The 27,806-nt window shown below is 47.7% G+C and overlaps 1 protein-coding gene across 1 annotated transcript in view; it reads left to right on the top strand.

Annotated features, from left to right (window-relative positions):
• Positions 1–27,806, top strand: part of ncam2 (neural cell adhesion molecule 2) — a 1,376,879-nt gene that overhangs the window by 1,172,082 nt on the left and 176,991 nt on the right. The window contains exon 8 of the mRNA XM_038801391.1: positions 19,997–20,142. Within this exon, the coding sequence (XP_038657319.1) occupies positions 19,997–20,142 (146 nt within the window). The remainder of the gene's footprint in view (positions 1–19,996; positions 20,143–27,806) is intronic.

Here is a 27,806-nt window from a genome sequence, read left to right as displayed (position 1 = left end):
TTGCAATATGGGACCAATCAGAATACAGTGCCCAGCACTTACACCACCTACACTTGTCTAGGCCAGCTAGATCGAGGGGATGACACTTCCTATTTGTCATTACCAGAGGCATCAAATACAAAGGTGTCAATTGAAACGTACAAAGCACTTCTGTCATTTTGCGCAGTGTGATGCTGTACCTGCCGACGTAACAGCTTGACTGATTTCAGGCAATGTCGCATCTTGGGGCAGTTTCAATTGACTCTGTTGGAAATTACGGGAGAGACAGGCAAAGTGAAGACTTGATGGAGCTTTTTCAATCAGCTGATTGACGCTGCCCTCAATCTCCACGATCTGCCTGGCCCCTGTGGTTGCCAGCACTAGAAGAGGCCGATGGAGACTGTGAAATTCCCATCAGCAGTTCACTACGAAGTTTGAGAAAACGCACCAAGGCCACGGGACCCAGTTTCCCAAAAGATTGGCAGTGGAGACATCACTGTTGCTTCACTGTATTGTGCAATGAATTTTTGGGTTGTTTAAATTTTAACTCTGTGACCCTTGACTCGATGAATACTAATTTGTCCGGTTGATACTCTGGCCATTCAGGCACAAAAAAACCAGACTGGTGATGTAATCCAGGAAACATTTATTAAGTAACGGGTTAGGCATCAACTTTACTGCACTTGCCTCCAGGTTCGGTCTTGGATGCATCAAAATGTGGGCTGGCTCCTCTCTCTTTGTCTTGTCCTTCTGTTCACAGTAGGCATACAAACTCTCCCTCTCTGCAACCTCTTCAATTCTTCATCCTCCCACTCTGCTGCTGGAAGCTGGTGCTCATGAATCCTTTCTGATACATGATCCAACCTCACAATCAATGGTGTTTCTGAACTCTGATTGGTTTAGGCGGTGCATCAAGAGTCTCTGATTAATTTCTTAAGGGTGATGGTCAGCGACAGGTGTCACTTCCTGTTATCATCTGACTGGTCCCCTAATGTGTCAATTACCTATAGAACGGTCCCTGTCATAATGGTGTTTTTCTGCCCTTTCATTACTTTTGTGACTCTCTCCTCAGATAACGGACCGCCATTGTCAGTTTCTACATCCACGTATTGAGATACGAGAGCATGTGCACTTCTGGGCTCATCGTCCCAAATGCTAAATGATGTATGGGTATCAATATTGCATATTCTGCCAAAATCTCATTGAGGCAGGTGCTCAGCAGAGCTTTGGCTGGAAAAACTGCTTCAGTGTGGTGTGGATTTCTTCACTTACTGTTGGTACAAGTTAGTTAAAAATAGCAGAAGAGTACAAAGTAGCGCAAAACCTTTAAAAATACAGAAATTACCATGGAATCGGCACAAAGCATCTATGAAATCCATGCCAGCGGTGGATTTGGCAGTAGGTGGGTGAATTTATTGGAGCCAAAATGTTGCAAAACTGTCAAATTAAAATTATGTTGCAGTTCTCCCAATGGCACGCAAATGGCGGGGTGGTCATGCCACTGACCAGTGGCCCCGACACAATTTGCATTAATTAGCTGCCCGCCGGTATCATAGAAATTCATAGAATTTACAGTGTAGAAGCAGGCCATTCGGCCCATCGAGTCTGCACCGGCCCTTGGAAAGAGCATCCTTCCTAAGCCCATCTCTCATGCTATCCCCGTACCCAGTAACCCCACCTAACCTTTTTGGACACTCAGGGCAATTTATTATGGTCAATCCACCTAACCTGCTCATCTTTGAACTGTGGGAGGAAACCGGAGCACCAGGAGGAAACCCACGCAGACACGGGGAGAACATACAGACTCCGCACAGACAGTGACCCAAGCCGCAAATCGAACCTGGGACCCTGGAACTGTGAATCAATGGTGCTAACCACTGTGCTGCCCACGTAATTCCCTTCAGGACTTCCAATTTTGCGTCACTTCATTGGGGAAGTCATGTCAGCGTCAAACCCGATTGATAAAGGTTGGCGTGCACAAGACAGCCGTCAGTTCACCAGAGACTTTGAGGTGACTGCGACGCTACCACAGTGCTGTGCTGCCGCTCCTCATGTGCTGCTCACCACTCTGCCGGGGCACACTTTCCTGCCCTCCATCTCCACGCCAATCTGGTCTTTGCGGATACCTCCATGCTGCTGGACCCATGGAGTCTCCTATGTCACTGTTTGAGATCAATACAGGGCCTGGGGTTGTGGAGTACAGGAGTCTCCTTCCTACACCACCACCGCACACCCCCCTCCTCCCCCACAATCCGGTGCCGCACTCCAGTAGCTATTGGGACAGGACTGTGCTGTGGGACTCATACAGTCACTGCAACAAATGTCCAAAGTTTAACCAGAGTGGAATGCGAGGAGAGGGGTTGGGGAGTTGTGGTGGCCTAACGTTGTCAAAGGTGGGCCGTGCAAGGAGGCAGGGGTAGGGTGAGGGCTCGCCATGGCAGGCAGAGACCTAAGAAGAAGACCATCAATGAAAGGCTGAGGGAAGACCGAGGGGAGGGAAGCCGGACCCCGACGAGCCGTATGTGAAACTTACAAACATGGGAGTCAAAGGGATACCACGCTGTTTACTGGAAGGGGGTGGAACAAAGATTCCAGATGTGTTGGGTACATGTCCAAGTAGGTCCTGGGCATCTCCCAGGTGATGGACTTGGGGAGATGGGGACTTGGTCTTCAGTCTGCAAACCTCTTTCCCTCTGGGTTTCCGACATCCTGCGCAGTCTGGTGAAGACAGCCGGGCTGGATCGAGTGATGTGAGTGTGCTGGACTGGTATTTAAAAATGGTGGCGGTACTTTCAAGCTTGCTAGCTGAGGGCAGATGGATAAATCAGCCAGGAGAGTCGGAGTGGGTCTCACCTGTGCATAATTAATGAGGCTCTAAGTGTTGTATCCGTGCAGGAACCCACCATTCTGGCCAAAGGTCGTAATGATTCTGAAACTTACAGAGCCAAAACAATACATAGGCTTGTTACATCAGTTAAAAGAAACTGCTTCTTTTTAAGGTGGTGTAAGTTAAAAGACTGAACTCATGTGAGACTGAAAGCTTGAGAGCCACCTCACACAACAGGCCTTAGATGATGGGTGGAACATGACTATATTTTTTTCAAAGTGTTTCTTCCGGTGAGAAAACTTCACCGAATATTCAGCCTCTTGAACAAAAATGTATTTTTCCGCGTGATTCATGCCGGGCTCCTGGCGACTTACCTCTGATGTGCTCGCCCGAGAAAATTAATCTCTGCAATCAGTGGGGCGCTCCTTTTAAATGCCTCCCCAGCACTTGTTCCCAGTCCAGGCAGTGCGACCGCTGCCAGGCCCTGATCCCTCACCAAACTTCCAGATTGTGTGGAGCGGAGGCGCAACATCCTGTACCTGTGATAGGGCCGATTGAGTAAGGTCTACGCCCCCCACCTGGGAGACGGTGGCCATGATAGTAAGTGCCAGCTCGCTCCATAATCGGACGGGGCTGCAGTGCTGGAAGAAGATGAATGACCTCCTTCGTGCAGCCAGGGTAAGTCTGCCTCTTAATATTTTATGCTGCACCCCTTCGCGCACCCCTCATGCCTCCATGGTGATCTCTCGTCCAGCCACCTCATGGATTCCCAACGCTTGTCTTGGCGCCTTCGCCTTCACTTCCCGCCACCCCCCGCACTCCCCATGGTCCCTCCAGTAGATATCCTTCTCTCTACATCCCCGCTCCCACTCATGTCCCACGCATGCCAGACTTCATCTTCATTTGACCCGGCAGGACGCCTGCCTACACTCTCCCCATCTCTCGCATTGCAGGACACCCCGTGTGAGCTGGCACATCCTGCCAGAGACATGTCCGAACTGAGGAGCTGATGAGGAGAGAGCCCTTGAGCTGGCAGGCAAAGAGCAGGACCACAACTGTACAGAGGGCGATGTGAAGGCAGCAGACAAAGGTGAGAACCCTCAAGACATGCAGCCTTGGTACAAGGCTCACGCGAGTTAACTTTCTCCCATCAGTCTGCCCCTGTGATACACTAATGCCATCTCGCTTCCTTTGCAGGTCAATCAGTCGATGAACCCGGACCATCACATGTCCTCTGGACACCACAGACCAGAGCAGCTCCGAGGGAGACATCTCGGAGACGAGTATCGAGGAGATGTCACAGCCGTCACCTGCACCCTCCAACAGCACAGATACTCACACCTCAGACAGGCTGCTGGGTCATTCACAGTTGAAGATGCACAGCAGGTGGAGAAAGGAACATCCAGGGATCCGGAACTCGGAAAGATGCCAGAGGCCAGGACTTCGCTGAGTTCCTGGCTGATGACGTTTCGCTGGGTTCGATCATCTCAGAGCTGGTAGAGCTACAAAAGCAGAGTCTGAGCATCAGTGAGAGATGATAGCATTCCTCCTCAGACTGCAAGGCCGATTGTCGGACTCCCATCGCCTTATGTCCGAGGAGATGATGCATCACTCCAGCGCAAAGAGTCTAACACTGCGAGGGTGGCATCCACAGTGAAGACCTTGGTGCAGGGTATGCATTCCATGGTGGGGGGGTGCCTGCTCCATGGGTCACCTCATGACCTCAGAGGTTGAGGTTGAATTCCACGGTTCAGGGGTTGCTGGGAATTCACGCGTATTAATGCCAGAGAATGGCGGGGCTTCTGGATATCACTCCACTTGCCCCTCTATCCTATGAAGGTGCCAGGGGGAACCACAAACACAGAGGATCGGTAGGAGGGCAGCCTAGGGCCTTACACCCAGGAGGCCAGCCCATCAGACACCCCCCCCTTTGAGAGACACACCTCCAGCCCCGCACACCGAGGAGGGCAGCCCATCAGACACCCACCCTCCCTTTGAGAGACACACCTCCAGCCCCGCACACCGAGGAGGGCAGCCCATCAGACACCTACCCTCCCTTTGAGAGATACACCTCCAGCCCCGCACACCGAGGAGGGCAGCACTGAAACACCCGTACAGCCTAAAAGCAGGCCTACACCTTCAAGGTCCCAGTCCCCCAGGAGACGCCCGCCATGGTCATCTCAGACAATAGGCTGCCTCATCCGCAGCTGTCGATCCCGGGGACTCAACTAAATGTCGGGGGAGGGCGAGGAAGAGTAAGAAACGATAGGCACCTAGTGGATCTGGGTGAACCTCAGTAGTAGAGATAAGTCACTATTATAACAACTCATCTATTAAAGTCACTCTGTTCACCCATACAGATCCTCCACACTGTTATTTCATGGCACCATGTTCCACAAACCCCAGGGTACACTTGGTGCTTCATCCCTGTGGAGTGTGAGAATGGCAGTGCTTTGCTTCTCCCACTACCCACAATGAATACAAAGTAAAGACCCACAATTGCTGGCATGGACCCCCAATTCCCCCTCCCCAACCCGTGGAAGGTTAACCCCCTCCAACATCAACGTTCAGGCCTCTCATGTCCACCACTATTCTCCAGTGATGTGGCTGCCAAGAGCTGAGAAGGTGTTGAGATTCTGTCCCCCTCCTCAACGGGTAAAGAAAAACACCCTCACCTCGGAGGAGCAGCTGCAATGCATCATTCAGCCTCTCTGGCCCCATAAGTCCATTCATTGGCAGGCTGCACGCCGCTCTCCGTCAGGCAGGAGTCAGACATATCGCTGAGGATGAGAGGAGCATCGCTCTGGTCCTCTGTCCTGCAAGTTGCCACCATCAAGATGACCTCCCACAGGCACCTCAGCTGTGAGTGGATGTCAGGCCCTACGGTGGGTGAGGTCATCACAACCTAGTCCTGGATGTCGCCAAATCAAAACCACTGAGGCCGTCCCTAGCCCTTCCCTGTGCCTCAAGCAGGCCCTGGCCATCAACCAAGATCCTTCCTCCTCTTGCTGCACATGTTGGCCCTCACCGACCTCCTCTCCATCCTCCTCATCTGGTGCTCCTCCATGTCCTCCTGGTCCAGCTGATCGCCCCGCTGCAGTGCCACGTTGTGCAGAGCGCAGCAGGCCATCACAATATGGGTCACACTCTGGGGAGTGTATATTGTAGGGCTCCCCCAAACATCAAGCACCAGAACTGCATGCTGAGCAATCCCTGAGGGACACCACTAGCTACTGATTGCCAACCAGAGAAACACCCATTAATCCCCAACTCTTTGCTTTGTATTAATTAACCAATCCTCTATCCATGCTACTACTTTACCCTTAATGCCATGCATCTTTATCTTATGCAGCAACCTCTTGTGTGGCACCTTGTCAAAGGCTTTCTGGAAATCCAGATATACCACATCCATTGGCTCCCTGTTATCTAACACACTGGTAATGTCCTCAAAAAATTCCACTAAATTAGTTAGGCACGACCTGCCCTTTATGAACCCATGCTGCGTCTGCCCAATGGGACAATTTCCATCCAGATGCCTTGCTGTTTCTTCCTTGATGATAGATTCCAGCATCTTCCCTACTACCGAAGTTAAGCTCACTGGCCTATAATTACTTGCTTTCTGCCGACCTCCTTTTTTAAACAGAGGTGTCACGTTTGCTAATTTCCAATCCGCTGGGACCACCCCAGAGTCGAGTGAATTTTACTAAATTATCACTGGTGCATTTGCAATTTCTCTAGAGAGCTAGATGAAGCGGGGGAGTGGGGGAGGGGGAGGGGGGAGATGGGGGGAGGAGAGGCGGGGTGAGATGTGAAGCATAAATACCAGCGTGGACCAATTGTGAAGCATAAATACCAGCGTGGCCTTTATCTGTGCCGTAGACTTGAAATCTGTGTGACATGCTGATGATCAACAGTCTCTGTATATAATAGCAATGCTGATGAAACAGACCGGTACTTCCTTTTTCCCAAAATAAAACATTTTAGACTGAGTATACACTCTTTTGCCTTTACAAATTGCAACATCCTGGAAAAATTGGACAAATGGGGGAAACAATTCTTTTCTTTGGATCACAGTTTGTCATTAATCATCAGACATGCAGCTCTTCAAACATTCATATTCAGAAATCCTGAATCTCTAAATGTTCATATCTAACGAGTCTTTTTAGATGTAAATTGATGGATTAAATTCAAACTGTCATTGATGTTACCAATCGTGCAGCTTTGAAAACGAGAAGCAGTTTGAAAGAAATGTACGCTAAATTGGCAATGGTAGCGTCGCCGCTGTCTAAAGATTTGGCCAAATAATCTGAGAACATTCAACTGGGAGTTGGCAAATTTGAATTCATCTAATTAAATAGATTTGGAATAAAAATCTATATCAGTGCTGGTGAGCGCGCGTGATGGATCTGGAATATTAGATAGATTGTATTATAGTTATTTGGTGAAGTAAGGGTTAAAAGTTTGGGTTAGAGTGTGTTTGACTGCTGCTGTCATGTTTTTTCAAAACCCTGGTTCAGAAGACAAGTTTGTTTTGGGAGCCAGTGGTGCAATTAGGGCAGCATATAAAGCTTGGGCTGATACAGTTTTGTTAGGATTAAGAGGGGGCTCCCTGTGGAGTTAACTAGATTTATGCTCAGTAAGAAAATGTAGTTGCTGGGTGGAGAAAAGATATCAGACATTTTGCAGGAAAGCAGAGAGTTAGATGGAGCTGTGAGCAGAAGTCCAGCATCTTACTCTCACTGCAGTCCGGTTAAAGATATGTCTGTAGACAGATCAGCAGTATTTCCAAGCAGTTCATGGGTAGCATTGTGGTTAGCACAATTGCTTCACAGCCCCAGGGTCCCAGGTTCGATTCCCGGCTTGGGTCACTGTCTGTGCAGTGTCAGCACATTCTCTCCGTGTGTGCGTGGGTTTCCTCCGGGTGCTCCGGTTTCCTCCCACAGTCCAAAGATGAGCAGGTTACCTGGACTGGCCATGCTAAATTGCACTTTGTGTCCAAAATTTCCCTTAGTGTTGGGTGGGGTTACTGGGTTATGGGGATAGGGTGGAGGTGTGGGCTTGGGTAGGATGCTCTTTCCAAGAGCCGGTGCAGACTAGATGGGGCAAATGACCTCCTTCTGCACTGTAAGTTCTATGATTCTATGAGTTCAGACTTGTCTGATAGGAGCTGAGCTGAAACGAGTTGAAAAGCATCTTCTAGAGAAGCATAGCCAGGATTTCTGCATGGTTCTGACAGGATTCAGGTCTTTGCTTTAAAGAAGGATCAAAGGGTCACTCTTTCTCACCAAGAATATCTCTGTAATGCAGGTATTCCTAAGGGTTAAACGTGGATTGAGAGCTGAGATATTTTTTAAATTGTTTGAGTGGGAATAAAGATAGCAGTTAAGGGTCAATGTGCCACTGCATTGATTAGCATTGTGTCAGGCGTATTTGTAAGTTTTTTTTTGTGTGATGTTAAAGATATTCCCGTACTAGCCTCCCCGGACAGGCACCGGAATGTGGCGACTAGGGGCTTTTCAAAGTAACTTCATTGAAGCCTACTCATGACAATAAGCGATTTTCATTTCATTTCATAGTTTATACTGTATTCGGAATAAAGTTCATTTTAACCTGTCTTTATTCCTTTGTGAACTAACTCCTGGAGCGAGATATCCTCTGACTCTTACAAAGTTAAAATAAAATATTGGGGTTTCTGTCCCGTATCCTAGTCACTGTTGGGGTCTGTCCTGGGACTGTGATATATGTAACAACTGCATTGTCATTAAAAACCCATTTGGTTCACTAATGTCACTTAGAGAAGGAAATCGATTTGGCAGTCACATGACAGCAATGTGGTTGACTGTTACCTGCTCCCTGGAATGGTGAAACAAACCACAGTTGTACAAAAGCAACAGAACACTTCACCGCACAGCCTGCAGAGATTCAAGAAGGTGGCTTGTCACCATTTTCTTTTTAGGGCAGTTAGGGATATGCAAAAAGGCGCTGGCCTTGCCATTGATGCTCGCATACCCTGAATAGACACAACAAAGCACACTCTGCCTGAATGGTCCCACATTGTGGAATGGTCCCACATTACAGAATATTATGTCCATTGTGCTGTTTCAGGCCTATTGGTCGGAAGCAGCCTTGAAGGAAACAGTTTCTGCAGGATTCTCCTTTATGTGAGCCAATAGCTTGAGAAGATTTGAAGTGATCCAACTGAAAACTTCAGAATTGCGAAGCAAATTGATGCGATCAAACCGTATGCAAGGAATCAAATCCATGGTTTGAAAGATTACAATAGATAAATTGTTTGCAGGGTGATCCTGTGTTTGCTCTGCCTTGAGGTATTATAGAAAGATACAGAAGGGAAGGCTGCAATTCACCCTGTAATAACTCTCAGAAGACCCACAGAATTTGGTGACTAGGGGCTTTTCACAATAACTTAATTTGAAGCCTACTTGTGACAATAAGCAATTTTCACTTCATTTCATTTCATCTGATCTCCCCCTGGGACTCGAGGAATATTCCTCGAGTCCCAGGGGGAGATCAGATTAAATGAAATGAAGTGAAAATTGCTTATTGTCACAAGTAGGCTTCAAATTAAGTTATTGTGAAAAGCCCCTAGTCACCAAATTCTGGCACCTGTTCAGGGAGGCTGGTACGGGAATTGAACCGTGCTGCTGGCCTGCCTTGGTCTGCTTTCAAAGCCAGCGATTTAGCCCTATGCTAAACCAGCCCCTGGGGTATCTCCGTGGGTCTTGTGAGGGTTTACACAGCCCATCAAGGCAGTGTCAGATTTTTGGTAGAGTTGCTCAATTTATGCCTCTCCTTTGCTCTTCCCCAAATACCCTTCTACTCGTTTCCTTCAAAGTAGTTATCCTTGCAAAGGTTCCTGTTGAATCTGCTTCCACTGCCGTTTCAGACAGTGCATTCCAAATCAAACATGTTGCTGTGTAAAAAAAAAGGTTCCTCATGTTGCTCCTGATTGTTTTGACAATGGCTTTAAATGCATGTGCTCTGGATACGGAACCGTTTACCATTGGTGACATTTTCTTTTGAAAAATGAAATGAAAAATGAAAATTGCTTATTGTCACGAGTAGGCTTCAATGAAGTTACTGTGAAAAGCCCCCAGCTGCCACATTCCGGCGCCTGTCCGGGGAGGCTGGTACGGGAATCGAACCGTGCTGCTGGCCTGCTTGGACTGCTTTAAAAGCCAGCGATTTAGCCCAGTGAGCTAAACCAGCCAGTGTATTCAGCATTTTGAACAACACTATCATATTTCTCCTCTGGTCGAAGGAGATCAGGTGGTTGATTTCACCAGTCAGCAGAGGGAAATAAACTACACTTGTTTCAACACCTATGCCTCGAGTCTACTGGTCGCAGTCTTGCCTCCAAACCCAAACGATGAAGGGCCAGATTCTCCGTCCCGCGAGGCCCTGAGCATGCTTCCCGATGGGACAGTGAATTGGGCGCGGGGGAAAATCGGGATTGACGCTGCGATGCTTTGACCCCCCCTCCCGCTAGCGCCGGGATTAATGTTCATGCGCGCGTGCCAGTGGGAGGATCTAAATGAATGCAAATGGGACTTAGTGATCCCTTTGCATCCATTTAGTGGGTCCGGCACCCTATTCTCCAGTCCCCCGCGATTCTCAGCTCCCCTGAACCGGGAATCCCGTGGACGTGGATCACTTTCGGTATTTACTAGCGTGGCCCTGACGTGGTGACCTCTTGGAGGGCCAAGGAGTTAACTTCTTCGGGGAGTTGCCCCCAAAGTCCATCCAATGACCACCCTCTCCCACAATGCATACCTGCCTGCCCACCCTTCACCAGGCTCTCTTGTCCAATTCCGCCCATCCCGGGACTCCCTTAATTGGGAGACCTCCCAGAGACCCCTAACTAAAGGGACCCCCTCACAGAGACTCCCTAACTAAAGCCCCCCCCCCCCCCCCCCTCCACACAGGAACCCCCTGACTAGTTATCCAGTGCATGACTTGTATCTACATGGAGTGGTCACTGGCTCATTGACAGTTTCCACCTTTGTATCAGGAGAATTAGATCAGAGCCTATCGACAAACAGCTCCATGACTGGTGACTGAAGCACTCTGAACACTGGGATGATATTTAGAATCTGGCAGGGGGGTGGGTACAGTGGGGTATTTGCATCTGATGGGCCTCCAGCCTCTCTCCACCCCCCCCCCCCCCCCTTCATCCCCATCATAAAAGACTCTTCAGGGAAGAGGGTCTGTATGTTGTTGAGCTTTGTTGCGAGGGGACTGAAGGACAGGAATAAAGAAGTTTCATGCCAATTTGTTGAACTTTGTTGAGACCATGCCCTGGAATAATGGGTGCAGTTTGGTCTCCAAATTTAAGGGAGAGTATTCTTGCATTGGAGGAGGCACAGCGGAGGTTCACTATACATGATCCGTGTCATGAGGGAGTTTATTGTCCTATGATGACAGACTGAGTGAAATGGGCTGATATTCTCTGGAGTTTTGAAGAATGAGAGATGTATTGCAAGATTCTGAGGGGGCTGGAAAGGGCAGCCACTGAGAGGTTGTTTCCCCTGGCTGGAGAATCTATAACACTGGGGCACAATGCCAGGGTAAGGGACTGACTGTTTAGGACTGAGATATGGAGGAATTATTTCGCTCAAAGCGGTGGGATCTTAGTAATTTTCGAGTCCAGAGGGTGATGTCTGTTCCATCGTTGACTCCAATTAACTTTGGGAGAGACAGTTTTCCCGGGGAATCAATGGCGAGTGGGCAGTGGAGTGGGGTTGAAGCCAAGATCAGGCATGAATGGCAGAGCAACATCCAGTGAAGTGGCCTACTCCTGCTCCTAGGTCTTGGGCAGGATTCTCTGCCCACCAGCCCGGCTTTCCTGCAGGGCACGTCCCTGCCAGCAGCGGGATTCGCCATTCTGCAGCTGGCAAATGGGGATTCCCATTGTGCACATCCCCATGCCGTTGGGAAACCTGCGGGCGTGGGTGCGGTGCCGATGAAGTGGAGGATCCCGCCGATGGAGAATCCCACAGCCAATGTTTCTGCATTCTTAAGCAGAGAACCTGGACACCTATTGTTTCACTTAAGCCAGCACAGTGGGTGACATGACACTCTTTTGAATGGTTACACGATTGATTAGCATCCAAAGGTTAGTCCTTCACAGTCGAATTTCCAAATACCGGAGCTCCCGCAGAATCATAGAATTTACAGAGCAGAAAGAGGCCATTCAGCCCATTGGGTCTGCACCGGCCCTTGGAAAGAGCACCCTACCTCAGCCTACACCTCCACCCTATCCCTATAACCCCACATAACCTTTCCTTTTAGACAGTGGGTACAATTTAGCTTCGTCAATCCACCTAACCTACACATCTTTGAACTGTGGGAGGAAACCGGAGCACCCCGAGGAAACCCACGCAGACACACGGAGAACGTGCAGACTCCGCAAAGACAATGACCCAAGCTGGGAGTGGAAGCTGGGACCCAGTGAAGCAACTTTGCAACCACTGTGCTACCGTGCCGCACTCAATGAGGGAAGGGGGAAAGTTTGACTAGTGCCCAAATCAGGCAGCACATTGGTGGAGTGATTCGCTCAGTGCCTGCCTGAGAGCCCAGCCAAATTCAGCATTGGACCTTATTGAATGGCGGTAATGAGCTGCAATTGACAAATGGATGTTAGGACGAACTTGGTGGTCAACGCCTGATGACTGCTGATTGGCTGTAACATTAAGGTGGGTCCTGGTATGACGTTCTCAATCTGGGGCCCGCACTGTTTGCAACGCTTGTCCTGTAGCAAGCAGCTAATCAACAGACCCTCGCCAATTCATTGCCCTCTCCTCCTATCCTGAAGACCAGTTGGGCCGAATGGCCTGATTTTGTGCAGCAGGGCCAGTACCAGGATGGGCTATTGGGCAGCTCAGTGCAGAAGTTAGTCAATTCAGTTCCTCCACAGTCCAACGGCGCCGATGTCAGCTGGGACCCTGGCCATCCAGCCCTGACAATTCTGAAAAGGGAGGCTGTGTCATTGAGATAATTGAATCATGACACGTGTCTCTCTCCACAGCACAATCTGAAGAGCTTCACTTTGATGTGTGTCAACACCTTTGCCTTTCAGTTAAATTACCCAAATTAATTGAATTATTCAAAATCGAGCGGCATTAATAGTCCTGAGTCGTGACTGAGTTTGGATAAAGAAACAAAAGTGGTATTCAAATTCTGAGAATATCAAAGAAAGCTTTTATCAATCTCAGCCGAAGCCCCTGCCTTTATCTTAGTTTAATGTTACGACAGTTTAATATGTTCCATGATTGAATTGTAACAGATTTCGACTTTGAGGAAGCTAACTGTGGTGGTTAATCGATGCAGGCATAAATGACAGCAACCTGCGCTAATGGAAGCATTTTCGCATTCCAAGCATTGTCTGGCATCTCTGACTTTGTCTATATAAATGTTTCTGGAACATACCTCTCCATTCACCTGAGGAAGGAGCAGTGCTCCGAAAGCTCGTGTTTGAAACAAACCTGTTGGACTTTAACCTGGTGTTGTAAGACTTCATACTGTGCTCACCCCAGTCCAACGCCGGCATCTCCACATCATGGAGCAACAGTAAATCGGTGGTCCCAGCGCAAACCATTGCAAGGAATCTTGGACGATTTTATTATAATAATCTTTATTGTCACAAGAAGGCTCACATTAACACTGCAATGAAGTCACTGTGAGAATCCCCTAGTCACCACATTCCGGTGCTTGTTCGGGTACACTGAGGGAGAATTCAGAATGTCCAATTCGCCTAACAGCATGTCTTTTGCGATTTGTGGGAGGAAATCGGAGCACTCGGAGGAAACCCACGCAGACACGGGAGAACGTGCAGACTCCGCACAGACAGTGACCCAAGCCAGGAATCGAACCCGGGACTCTGGCGTTGTGAAGCTATAGTGCACTGTGCTACAAGTGGTTGGTTTCCCTGCTTTGAAACTTCTTTCATGTTACAATCCTTCTGGCCGACTGAACTTATGATCAAAAGAGGGTTGGATTGAATCATAAGGACATAGATCCCTGAGGATCAAGGCAGCTGAAGGCATTCCCACCAATGGTGGAGTGATTAGAATCAAGAAGAGGTAAGGCCAGAATTGGAGGAACACAGAGAGATTGACGGGTTGTTGGGCTGGAGGAGTTGACAGAGATGGGGAGCGACTCAGGTATTGAAGGTGTTTATAATAATAATATAATAATAATCTTTATTGTCATAAGTAGGCTAACATTAACACTGCAATGAAGTTACTGTGAAAAGCCCCTAGTTGCCACATTCCGCCGCCTGTTCGGCTACACCGAGGGAAAATTCAAAATGTCCAAATTACTGAAATGAGGATAAAAAAATAAAGGTCAATCCCTCGACTTGAGTCACTGACTGTGTGGAGTCCGCACGTCTTCCCCGTGACTGCGTGGGTTTCCTCCCACAGTCCAAAGATGTGCAGGTTGGGTGGATTGGCCATGAACAATTGTCCAATATTCTATGATTAACCTAGGACAAAAGTTCGGCGCAACATCGTGGGCCGAAGGGCCTGTTCTGTGCTGTATTTCTCTATCTCTATCTCTATCTCGCCATGGCTGGAAGTCAAAATGATGCGAACCTAGGAGGGTATCTAAAGCCTTTAATTTCTTTGAAGTACTGAGAAGCTTTGTCACCAGCAGCGTAATGTTCCAGACTTGCAGAACCTTAATAAAAATAAGAAAAGTAAAGTGTATCTGGCCCTTGAAGTTATCACGATCATAAAAATCATTGATTCAGGATTCTGCTTCACTGCTTATTTGGCCATCCCCAGTGAGGTGTGGGTGACTATAAGAGGAGAAAAAATATGGAGAGAGGGAGGGAGAGTGAGAGAGTGAGAAAGGGAGGGTGGAGAAAGGGAAATACGAGGGAAGATGGAGAGAGACAGTAAAGAGGAAAAATGTTGACGATGAGAGGGAGAGAGAATTTGGAGAGAGAAGTACAGGCGGCAGGGTAGCACAGTGGTTAGCATGGTTGCTTCATTGCGCCAGGGTCCTAGGTTCGATTCCAGGCTTGGGCCACTGTCTGCAGAGGCTGCACATTCTCCCCGTGTCTCCGTGGATTTCCTCCGGGTGCTCCGGTTTCCTCCCACAGCCCAAAGATGTGCAGGTTAGGTGGATTGGCCATGATAAATTGGCCTTAGTGTCCAAAAGGTTAGGTGGGGCTACTGGGTTACGGGGATAGGGTGGAGGTGTGGGCTTAAGTGGGGGTACTCCTTCCAAGGGCCGGTGCAGACTCGATGGGTCGAATGGCCTCCTCCTGCACTGTAAATTCTATATTCGATGTTCTAAGTAAAAGGAGGATAGAGGGGGAAAGGACTGAGAGAGAAAAAGAGAGCATGGAGAGAAAGAAAGAGGGAGAGATAAAGAGAGAGGGGGAGAGAGATAACCACAAACGAACAACCTTTCTCCCTGCATCTGACTAATTCCTCGATACGTCAAGGATGTTTTCACTGTCCGGTTGAGAATGAAACAGAATAAATCCATGGTCGGCTTTAAATGTCAGCAGTGCATCAGATTATAATGTCAGACTGAATTGTAGTCCTGTTTGACGTCTCTTGTGCAAATGAAATTTTCTGAAGTTTTGAAGGGAGCTACTGGTTTGGAAATGGCTCCCTTCTTATCTCTTCCTCCTTTCAAGGGCCACCATATCTTGATATGGTGCAACTATGTGCCTCAAATGGATTATCACTGCATTCCCAATCCCTGGTCTATTACTATTTATATCTTACACATTAAATCCACCCCTTGTTTGATCACAAGCTCTGAAAGGCCACAATCAAAGGAAACATGGTGCAGTGGGGTGCTGTGGCGCCACCTGTGCAGCAACAGTCAGGATGGCTGCAGTCGCTGATGACAGTGGGGTGTGGGTCCCACGGCCCTGGGACACACTGCCTCATGCGCAGGACAACAGGTTAAAATAAAATGTTGTGTCCAATTTTGCAACGCAAGAACGGGCCACTCAGTCTGTCTGTTATGATCCTGTTCGTGACGGTTAATGTTTGAATAGAATACCAAAACCCCAGCCAACAACTGACTGACCTTCGCCACACGATCTTACATTTTATATAAATGATGTGGAGATGCCGGCGTTGGACTGGGGTGAGCACAGTAAGAAGTCTGACAGCGCCAGGTTAAAGTCCAACAGGTTTGTTTCAATTCGATGTTCATTCACCTGAGGAAGGAGCAGTGCTCCGAAAGCTAGTGTTTGAAACAAACATGTTGGACTTTAACCTGGTGTTGTAAGACTTCTTACTATTTTATATAAAAACAAACTTAATTTTATATAAGAAGTAAACAAATAATCACTTTCCACACGGTCATCTATAACTACTTATGCTATGACCTTAATTTAATTTTTTACTACCAACCCCTGCAGGCCCCCCCCCCCCCCCCCCCACCTCAATCGCTTATATGTTACAAGAATCTTCATTTACTTTTTCCAGGGCCCCCCTACCCAAATGTATGCCACAGCCCTCCAGAAGTCACTTTGATTTTTCCTCAGTGTTCTAGCTATTCTCTGAGGTATGAAATTTCATGTGGATCCTTTCATTAGCTCTGGCTAAGTGATCTCTGGTTTTCTCGGAAGACCTCATGACTGGGGGCTTCACTGAATTCTTGCTTTGGAATTTAAGTACCAGGAACACACTTGCTCCTCACGACATGCTGTGCTCCCACAGCTCCTGTACAGCTGTTGATTCCAGCTTCTGCAGATGCTTTCTCTGCCTGTTCCAATGTGATTGACTGCAGGTTGCTTGTTTCTATGAGAAAACACAGACACAGATAAATTAATCAAATGAACCGTCTAATCTCTACAACGCTCCTCCATGACATTGGGCAGCACGGTAGAACAGTGATGAGCACAGTTACTTCACAGCTCCAGGGTCCCAGTTTTGATTCCCGGCTGGGGTCACTGTCTGTGCGGAGTTCTCCCCGTGTCTGCGTGGGTTTCCTCCGGGTGCTCCGGTTTCCTCCCACAGTCCAAAGATGTGCAGGTTAGGTGGATTGGCGAGACTAAATTGCCCTTAGTGACCAAAAAAAAAGATTAGGTTGGGTTACGGGCATAGGTCGCAAGTGTGGGCTTACGTGGGGTGCTCTTTCCAAGGGCTGGTACAGACTTGATGGTCTGAATGGCCTCCGTCTGCACTGTAAATTCTGTGATGACAAAATGGCAAACTTGGAATGTTCCAAACAGAAGTGTAAGCTCGTTATTTTATACCTTCAACACAACGTTTTGATCAGCCATGATTGTGATAAATGGCAGAGCAGACTCGAAGGGCCAAAAGGCCTCCTCCTGTTCCTATCTTCTATGTATCTATGTATTCTGGGACTCGTATGAATAATTTCTACTACTAGTGGAGTTCACGGCCCTTTCTCCAGACTTTTTGTCCCAGCTAGGGACCCCCTTGTTGGCCAATCACGTTTCATATGGGAATGACATCCCCATTTTAAATATTTTATTGAAGTGAATAGAGACTTTCTTGCTCTCCCAGAAGCTAAGCAATACACCATCCATTGTTTACGTGTTCCCATTGCCAATTCCAACCTTATTGAATTGACACAGCCACCCTTTAAGTGTAAAGAAAACAGCCTTGTTTGAACTGCATTTACATCAGAGATGTTTTTACCAGTTTCTCAACCAGATCCCCATTTTATCTACAGTTAAAATCTAAATTCTTAAAATGGAAGTTGTATTCTAAAACATGTGGGGTGTAATATTCCAGCCCCACCAGGTGCCTGGATTACCCAGGCCCACCGAAACTCAATGGACTTTTGGCTGGGCCGCTGAATTCCCAAAGTGGGTCCAGCCAAACAGGGCTGGAAAATCCTAACCTTGAATCCCTTCATAAATTTTTTTCAACCGGCTCGTCGCTCGACTGATCTATGTTGGTGTTCATGCTTGATACAAATCTCATCCCTTTTTCCTCAGAGTTTATCAGCATTTACCAAGTATACATCCCAAAATGTCTCACATACATTGGTTTGTGATTCACTGGCTGCTGTTGAGAGAGCAAGTTGAACAGTCATTTTAGGCAAAGCCAGGAAATAAATCCTTTGGACAATGATTGATGGTGCAAAATGATTTTTCCTTGGGATAAGTATGTCCCACTATATGAGGAGTGTAGGGGACTTTGTCCTCCCAGGTTACTGTAAAGGATCCCACAGCACTTATCTGAAAAGGAGCAGGAGTTGTCCTCTGGTTGATATTTATCCCTCAATAAATATCACTAAAACATAGCATTTAGTCATTATCACAGCTTTCCTTGTACGATTGCCTGTTACATTGCAAAACTGCCTGCACTTAGAAAAAAATACTTTGATGCCTGTAAAATGCTTGGGATGTTCGAAGGTGAAAAAGGCTGTTCATCAAAATGCAAGAATGTGTTTCCTTCTATAATATACAAAAGCAAAATACTGTGGGTTCTCGAAATCTGGAATAAAAACCGAAACTGCCGCAAATACTCAACAGATCAGGCAGCATCTGTGGTGAGGAAACTGACTTAACAGGCAGAATCTTGTGCCCTTCCCTGTGGCATGTTTGGTGGTGATGGTGGTGGTGGGCGGGCGGTATTTATTGAGATGAGAGGATGGTGGGTGGAGATCCTGAAGTCTTCCCTCCTCCACCCTGATTAAGACCATGGCGGGAAGACCCATGGATGGTCTTCACACTCTGCCACCAGTTGAAGCTCTTCAGTGGGCAAGTAATGCCCAGTCATATCCAACCACCATTGATATTAACCCAGGGATGGGTGGGGGGCTCGCCATGTGGAGAGTGTTATATTTCTCTTTGGTAATATACCATTACTCTTTGCTTCGCAATCCAGAATGGTCTGATGTGATGATAAAGAAACCACCAATCTCGAACTTAAAGCAAAACTGATTTATTGAATAACGATTGATTAATATTGTGTTTGCACACTCCACAGAGCTACAACTAGTAATCAAGTAATCATTATCTAAGTAATAACTAATTTAAACTACACGTGCTGCTTCTATCTTGTCTTAACTACGCTGTGACCTATCTCTCTCTGCTTACACTCTACTGGCAAGTCTACCCAAGATTCCCTGAGTTCTTATATTTATACTGGGAGCTAATGGTGCCCTCTTGTGGTTGTGTTACACTGAGATGTAATAATTAACCTTTTATTTGTCTACATATATACATATTATTACAGAGAGCATGACAAAAAAAACCTGGCGCGTTTGCTTCCATACACCTGAGGTTGGGATGGGATGGGGGCGATATCCTTGCTAAAAGGCACCCAGTATCTGATCGGGACCTGCCAATGGAAAGGGGATGGGCTCTGTTGAGGGCTACCCCTTGCCCTTGCCGCCAAATCACCTCCCGCTTTACCCACGATCTCCTTCCCACCTTTACTCACCTGTGACTTGTTCCCTCATCAATCCTAAGCCTTGGTGGATGTAGTACTGCCTTCTTGGTGGCATTCCAAGTGGGCAGGTTTTTGTGGGTCTTTCATCCCAGGACAGCCCCTTTTCTGACCTGTTAAGTGCCTGTGTGGCACAAAATGCACAGGTCCTTCCTGAAAAGTGGTGATGGGGGTTCTTGCCCGATCTCCAGGTGACTACCGAGAATTCCGTCACCTCCTCAGCGTACAGCATTTCAGGCGAATGCCCTTTCAACATAACGCTTTTTTTGTGACTTTCATGACTCCAGTTCATTTTGAAATTGGTGCCATTGTTTTCAAAATGCCATATCCTCCATGGAAGAGCAGTAAATGATTTGTTAATTATCAATTAAAAAGGGACAGAGACAATTTAAATGATAGAGTGCGACATTGCTAATCTAAGAGTATAAGAAAGAGCTTGGAGCAGGAGTAGGCTCTCTGACTCGTTGGACCTGCTCCACTATTCAATAAGATGAAAGCTGATCATTGACCTCAACTCCTCCACTATACCCCTTTGTTTCTTGGACAATTGGAGAGTTGAAGGAGAGTTATTTAGTCTGTTTTAGTGCTGTCTCAAACTTGTGTGGGTGTGTGAGATGCAGTAACATTGTTTATAACATCATCTAATCCTTACCTCATTACCATTCAGGGCAATGAGCATTTGGTAATGGTGCAATAAACGATGTTGCATCAGAGTCAAGCTTCGCAGCAGTGGAAAAGGGACTAAATATACCTTGTTCTGATCCGTTTCCAGTTCCACCACACATAACTCTACTGAAGAATGAGACTGCAACGGAGAATGGTCGTGTGGTAATCATCTGTGACGCTGAAGGCGACCCTATCCCTGCCATCTTCTGGAGTAGGGTTGGCAACGAAAGCAGTTTTCTAGAAGAAGAAAAGGTAAGAATGTTATCATTGATCAGTGAATGACATGGAAGGGACAGAACTATTATCCTTCCCTTCAGTTTCTTTCTGCTCAAAACGTTTGAGTGATGAAATTCAGCTCCATAACATTGCAGTTATGGGCTTAACAGAGGCTCACAATTCAAAAAATGAATTACTCCAGCTACCTCTGGGACATCCTGGGCTGTGTACTTGACTTGGGTGTTGGTGTGGGCGTACACGCACGTGCTAGAAACGTGCAGATTGCTTTTATTTATCATTTCATACGATGTGGGCATTGTTGACAAGGCCAGCATTTGGTTCCCATCCCTAATTGTCCTTGAACTGAGAGGTCAATTAAGAGTCATCCACCTCGTGTGGGACTGGAGTCACCTTAGATCAGACAAAGATGGCTGACTTCCTTCCCTGGTGGACATCAGTGAACCGGCTGGGTATTTACAATGATCAGCGACTGTTGAGGCCAGCTTTCAATTCCAGATTATTAATTGGATTTACGTACCACCAATTGCTGTGGTGGGATTTGAGCCCATGTCCCCAGAGCCTAGGATCACTCGTCCAATGACATGACCACTACATCACCACCTCCCCATTTGATCAGATTCCAAACAGCCCCTGATGCTGACTTGACTCCCTGTCTGCCATTCTGCAACAATTAATCGCAACAAACTGAATTTGAGTCGATCTGAAAGACACCAACCCTACCCTCACCAGCATAAAAGGGCCAACCATGCAACTTACAGGTAATTTTCACTTACATTTCCTGGTGATGTGTGAGTGGAGATTCGGAGTTGTGCCATTGGAAGTGTTACAAACATATGGGGCTGGATTCTCCACACCCCGACGGCGAAATCACGGCTGGCACGGGCGCGGAGAATCCATTTCCCCCCACAGAATCAGGACCGGCGCCGGTTTGGCAATTCTATGGGCCCTAAAAAGTGGCGTATCCGGGAAGTACGCCTGGCTGCCCAGCTCCTACCTGGGGCCATTGATGGATGCCTGCTCCGCCATTCTCCGCCCCTAACCGGCTGAGGTCCCGACGGTGTGGATCGAATGTGGTCCAGCTGATTGGGAAACTAGCGTGGCGGCGGCGGAATCAGTCCGCGGCCGCCCTGGTCGGAGGCGGGCCGATCCGAGGGCCTTATACGCTGCCGGGAAATGTTTGTGTGGGAGTGGAGGGTCAGGCACACGGCGATCGGGGGGCGGGGGGGGGGGTTATTTTCAGGGTCTAACTTCACAGTCCCAGTCCTCCATAGTGCACGGCGCAGCCGCTGGAGGCCGCTGCCGTGCGCATACCTCCGACCCTGAAGTTCAGGGCCCGTATCTGCAGCAAAGGCTGCTAGATCTACGTTGGTTCACTGCTGGCCCCCTTTAGGGCTGGGAATATGTGGCCTTTTCACGCCAGTTTTTCTGGCGTGAAAGTCCACAGTTCTGACGCTGGCGTGGGGACATAGTCGCAAAAACGGAGAATCCAGCCCTTGAACATACGAACAAGGAACAATAATAATGATAATATTTATTAGTGTCACAAGTAGGCTTACATTAACAGTGCAATGAAGTTACTGTGAAAAGCCCCTTGTCGCCAAGGTACAGAGGGGGAGCATTCAGAATGTCCAATTCAGCCCCTTGAACCTGCTCCACCATTGAAGATGAACCATTTCACATGGCCATGGCTGATCTGATGGTAACCTCAAGTCTAAGTTTTGCAAACTTATTGGATTTTCAAGCGAGTGATGTTGGATGCTGAGAAAGAAGTCAGAGTTTTTGATGAACGTACCAAGGGACAGCTTGTTTCAGTAAGAATAACAGTCCTTCTGAGGCTCCAGCATTTTATGGAAATTGAGCACAGGCAGCAGGGAAGACAGAAGAGGAGGGCTCTCACTATAAGGCCCTACTTGTCAGGTTATTATAATGATATAGTATCTTGGGCTTATTTACTGTACAAGAATCAAGGAACCAATCAGTCATAAGGGATTGTGTAAACATGGTGTGGGTTCATTTATTAAGACTGGGCAGGTGTGAACAGTTATGCATAAGTATAAAGCATCAAGGTTTATTGGTACTGTCCTGTAACCATATTTGGTGTCAAGTTGCAAGAGAACCTGCAAATCTTGGATTTAACTCTTCTAATGCGGGTATTTTGTACAGCCAAAGATTCAAAGCTGCAGCTTCATGTTGTGGATCAAGGCTTTCCTCAATGATCCGACACACACTGCTTTGCGACACATGCGAATGAGCCTCACCAACCTGTGTGCTCTTGTACTCTTCCAATGATTCCGTCTTCCTCCATTTTGTCCAGTTCGACATTAAATTTGTCTTGTTTGTGGATGCTGCACTTGGTGGTTGATCAATCGGAATGTGCAATGTGGCGGCTCCCTTGAAACTGCCAATTTTGACAAATCTTTCTGGATTTAGCAATGTCCGGTCATGAACTGAGGCGATAGGAGTAGATTCTGAAGCTGATCTGCTATATGGGTTCTGACTGATTCCATGGATTGTTACTTGTGTGAGGTTGCAACAAGCTGGTGGAGCTCTTTGGATCTTTTGTTTACACACTATTGAATAGGGGTGGGCAAACTACGGCCCGCCAAAGGTCTTTATGCGGCCCACCAAGTCATTTAAAAAGAAAAAAAAATTTTTTTTTAAAAAAGTTTTTTGTTTTTTAACATTTTTAATTATTTTTTTTAAGGTTAATGGTGGGGTTAACTGTTGGGTTACTTACTGGTATAGGGTGGATACATTGACTTGAGTAGAGTGATCATTGCTCGGCACAACGTTGAGGGCCGAAGGGCCTGTTCTGTGCTGTACTGTTCTATGTTCTATATGAGGCGCCCAGAATCATAACCGGGTGAAGTAATTATTTTACTTAATATACTATGCGGCCCTTTAAAATTGTGAATTTCTGAATGTGGCCCTTGCACGGAAAAGTTTGCCCACCCCTGCTATAGAACATCAGTGACACCCGGCGGATTGTACTCCAAAACTATGGAACCTGCACAGGGAACTAGTGAACCACTCAACATTGAAAGTTCCACAGTAGTAGGTTCGACCTTGGCCTTCTGTGCCTGTAGATACTTGTCTTTTAGAATTTGCAAGGGTAGTATGTTGCCCCTGTGTAAATCTTAACCAATAACAAATAGCTATCAACTATCCTGGGGTAGAAATCCAAAATTTGGCAAACCCTTTAGATGGTGTGATGGCATCTACATTTTCCAGGAGGTTGACAGTGTAAAACCTGTGTTCACCACTCTTCACCTCATCGTGCAGGTTATCATCGTTTTCTGGTCTGTCAGTAATCTCAGATATATGTTTCTGACGGGATACAGGATCATCATTCTTATTGCTTGAAGGTACCCACGATTTGTTTGGATCAGTACACAGCTCTTTGTAGCTGCATCAGCCTTGGCTTGAGGGCACTGCCGCTGTCAATGGCCCTTTCTGCCAAATGTTTTGCACAATTGCTGGAAATCTGGGGCTGGATTCTCCCCTACCCGGCGTGATGGAGGGTCCTGGCGTAGGGGAGTGGCGCCAACCACTCAGGGGTTCTCCCCACCTTTGGGGGCCAACCCCGCGCCGGAGCGGTTGGCACCAGAAGACTGGCGCAAAAAACCGGCGCCCCCGGCAGCGGGGCTGGCCGAAAGGCTTTCACCGGTCCGTGCATGCGCCGGCGGGGACGTCACCACCGGCGCATGCGCGATGCGGGTTTCTCTTCCGCTTCCGCCATGGCGGAGGCCGTGGCGGCCGCGGAAGAGAAATAGTGCACCCAGGGCACTGGCCCGGAGTCTGAGCGGGGGGCCCCGATCGTGGGCCTGGCCACCGTGGGGGCACCCCCCAGGTGTCCGATCGCCCCCCCCCGCACCCCCCAGGACCCCGGGGGCCCGCTCGCGCCGCTGATCCTGCCGTTACAGAGGTGGTTCAAACCTCGGCGGCGGGAGAGGCCTCCCAGCGGTGGGACTTCGGCCCATCCGGGCCGGAGATCACCGCAGGGGCCTCGCCGATTGGAGTGGCAAGATTCCCGCCACCGCCACTTCCCGGGTGGCGGTGAAGACCATGGCGAAGGCAGAAGGAAAAGAGTGCCCCCACGGCACAGGCCCGCCTGCCGATCGGTGGGCCCTAATCGCGGGCCAGGCCATCGTGGGGGCACCCCCCCGGGGCCAGATCGCCCCACGCCCCCCCCAGGAACCCAGAGCCCGCCCGCACCGCCTGCTCCCGCCGGTAAGGTAGGTGGTTTGATCCACGCTGGCGGGAGAGGGTTGACAGTGGCGGGACTTCGGCCCATTGCGGGCCGGAGAATCGCCGGGGGGGTGGGCGCCGACCGCGTGGCGCCATTCCCGCCCTCGCCGAATCTCTGGTGGCGGAGAATTGGGGACACGACGGGGGCAGGATTGAGGCCGGCCCCCGACGATTCTCCGACCTTCCCGCCCCAGGTTCTCACGTGTCTATCTTGTCAAGCACTTCACAATCTTGTCTGCTTCAATGGTTCTTCCAAATGTCTGCGAATATAAATTGATTTTACTCAGCTTCTCATCGTTGAATAACTCCCTCACCCCAGGAATCCTTCTAGTGAACCTGCCTTTAATTAAATCCAATTCCAATCCAAATACATGATGTGGAGATGCCGGCACTGGACTGGGGTGAGCACAGTAAGAGGTCTGACAACACACAGGTTAAAGTTCAACAGGTTTGTTTCGAATCACTAGCTTTCGGAGCACTGCTCCTTCCTCAGGTGAATGCTAGAAGAAGGAGCCGTGCTCCAAAAATTAGTGATGCGAAACAAATGTGTTGGACTTTAACCTGGTGTTGTAAGACTTCTTACAATCCAAATACAGTTAACCAGATGTGGTCTGAACAAGGCTCGACACAACTAAAATATCACTCCCTCAGCTATAAATTGCTGTTCATATTGATAAACCGTCTTTTCATAGAATCTAAAATTTACAGTGCAGAAGGAGGCCATTTGGCCCATCGAGTCTGCACTGGCCCTTGGAAAGAGCACCCCACTTAAGCCCACACTGCACCCTAACCCCGTAACCCATTAACCGCACCTAACCTTTTTTTTTGGACATTAAGGGGAATTTAGCATGGCCATTTCACCTACCTGCACAACTTTGGGGTGTGTGAGGTAACCGGAGCACTCAGAGGAAACCCACACAGACCACGGGGAGAACATGCTGACTCCGCACAGACAGTGACCCAAGCCGGGAATCGAACCTGGGACCCAGAAGCTGTGAAGCAACCGTGCTAACCACTGTGCTACCAAAATCACTCATTTTGTGATTGTTCCTTCAATCTCTTTGCACCATGACTACCTTGTGCAGAACAAAAATACTTGCAGCTAAACAGTGCATTGTTAATAGTGCATTTAAATTGAAGTGGTGTCTCCAGAGGGGCGTCCTATCTCAATGATGCTGATACATAGCAGACAAGGAGGAAGAAGCACCTCTTTCCCATTCTATTGGCCTCTCACCTGGTGAAGGAGCAGTGCTCCGAAAGCTAGTGATTCCAAACAAACCTGTTGGGACTTTAACCTGGTGTTGTAAGACTTCTTACTGTGCCTTTTGGGTTGGTGGGACAACAACCAACTTTGAATCCTGCCAAAATAGTAAAACGGTTCAGCGTCCCATTGTGAGATGGTTACATGTTTGCAGTAACTTGCACATACCAAGGGCATAGGAAGCAGCACAGTGTACACATTTTCATAGAATCATGCAGCACAAAGGGAGGCTATTTGGCCCATCGTTCTGACATGGATCATAATCCTAGCCCGTTTTTGGGATCATTCTGTACCAGGCATACGCCTTGGAAGATCACTCTCACTTGAGGTTGAGAAAGACAGGTCCCACGGACACTTAAACAGGACCGAAGAACGTATCTAACTCTCCCTGAAAGAAAGGAACCACCAGAGAATATTACCATCCTCCAGATAGCCTTTTTAATAGGTTTTGGGTAGATTCTAACAACTCCGATACTATATGGATCCAAGCATCTCTCCTCAAAGAAATACCTCTCCATTAAAGAGTGTTGATGGAGATGGGATATTGAGTTTGGGTACAGAATACAATGTGAGACAATATACATCTGAAATAATTTCATTTTTTTGGTAATCCCAATATTGACAGTTCGAGGAAAAGTGAATATAACCTTGTTTCGCCTTTTCATATTTCAGAGAGATATTTAAGATATCCATCATTATTTAGAGTCGTATTTAAGTAATCTCCAAATTTAAAGTCCAGCAAAATACCTTCATCCCAATTAAGGGGAGTGCTGTCATTGCTGCACTAACTACACTAAAGGGTAAACCAGCAGGGGCCACATGAGCAATCGTGCTGGGCAACATCCTTTGTCTTTTGCCAATGTTCATCATTTTAGTCAACACCCATCAAACAACAGGATACTGAGCCAAGGAGATAATGGCCACTACGCTCAGTCTCCAGGATTCAGTTGACAAATCATTCACGATCACACTTAAGATGATCTGTTGTTAGCATGTGATATTTTAATATTTGTAAATATCTTACTGAAGTGATGTAAAGACCAGTTTCTGTTTCCCCTCAAAACTACCCTGTGAAAGAGGATATAATAGATGATATCATAATAATCTTTATTGTCACAAGTAGGCAGATATTAACACTGCAATGAAGTTACTGTGAAAAGTCCCTAGGCACCACTTTCCGGCACCTGTTCGGGTACACAGAGGGTAAATTCAGAATGTCAAAATTACTTAACAAGCACGTCTTTCGGGACTTGTGGGAGGAAACCGGAGCACCCAGAGGACACCCACTCAGACATGGGGAGAACGTGCAGACTGCGCACAGACAGTGACCCAAGCCGGGAATCGAACCTGGGACCCTGCTTGAAACAACAGTGCTAACTGGATTCTCCGGTCGTTGCAATTCACTTTTCCCACCAGCAGAGCACCCCCACCCACGGGATTCCCACTGGCATGGGGTGGTTACTGTGGGAAATCCCATTGACAAGCGGCGGGAAGATAAAATCTCGCTGCCAGTGAATGACACGCTGCTGTGAAACCTGGTGCTGGGGAATCGGAGAATCCCAGCCACCGTATTCTATCCCACAGGATGTTTTTGTCTTTGAGCATAGAATCACACCCAGGCATACTTATAAATTTCTTGAACCTTTGTCCAGCAGATGAACTTGGCTTGTAATTCACAATCCCTGCTAAATAGGAGAATCACTTTTTAAATCTCTGTATTTATATCTGTCCTCTCTTACAACCGTATTTTCATCGAGACTCTCTCATAACCACAATTATATCTGAATTCTCTTATAACTCTGTATTTATAGCTGTGTTCCCTCACAGTTCCTGCGCCAACTCTTTGAAAGAACTGCCGAATTAGTCCCATTCATCGTATCTCTTTACCCAAAGTCCTGTTTTGTTTTTCTGTTGCAGTGTATATTCAAACAAATTAATATACACTGCGCATAAACTTTACAAGTTTAAGATTAGTAATGTGAACACGAAGGGTGAAGTAAGGCAGAAGGTGCCACCGTTGACCAGTGTTAAGGTGCCATTGTGTGATAGATCACAGAAGATGGCATCGATTCAATCAACCTGAACTGGCTCTTTAGTTCCCTGAACCTGTTCTTCTCGCATAGCTCTGTATTTATATTTCTCCTCCAGTATTTACCAATTTTCTTTGGAA

This window comes from Scyliorhinus canicula, chromosome 7 (genome assembly GCF_902713615.1).
Source record: "Scyliorhinus canicula chromosome 7, sScyCan1.1, whole genome shotgun sequence".
Lineage (NCBI taxonomy): Eukaryota > Metazoa > Chordata > Chondrichthyes > Carcharhiniformes > Scyliorhinidae > Scyliorhinus > Scyliorhinus canicula.
The sequence above is the reverse complement of the archived record's forward strand: the minus strand, read 5'-3'. Positions and strand labels throughout refer to the sequence as shown.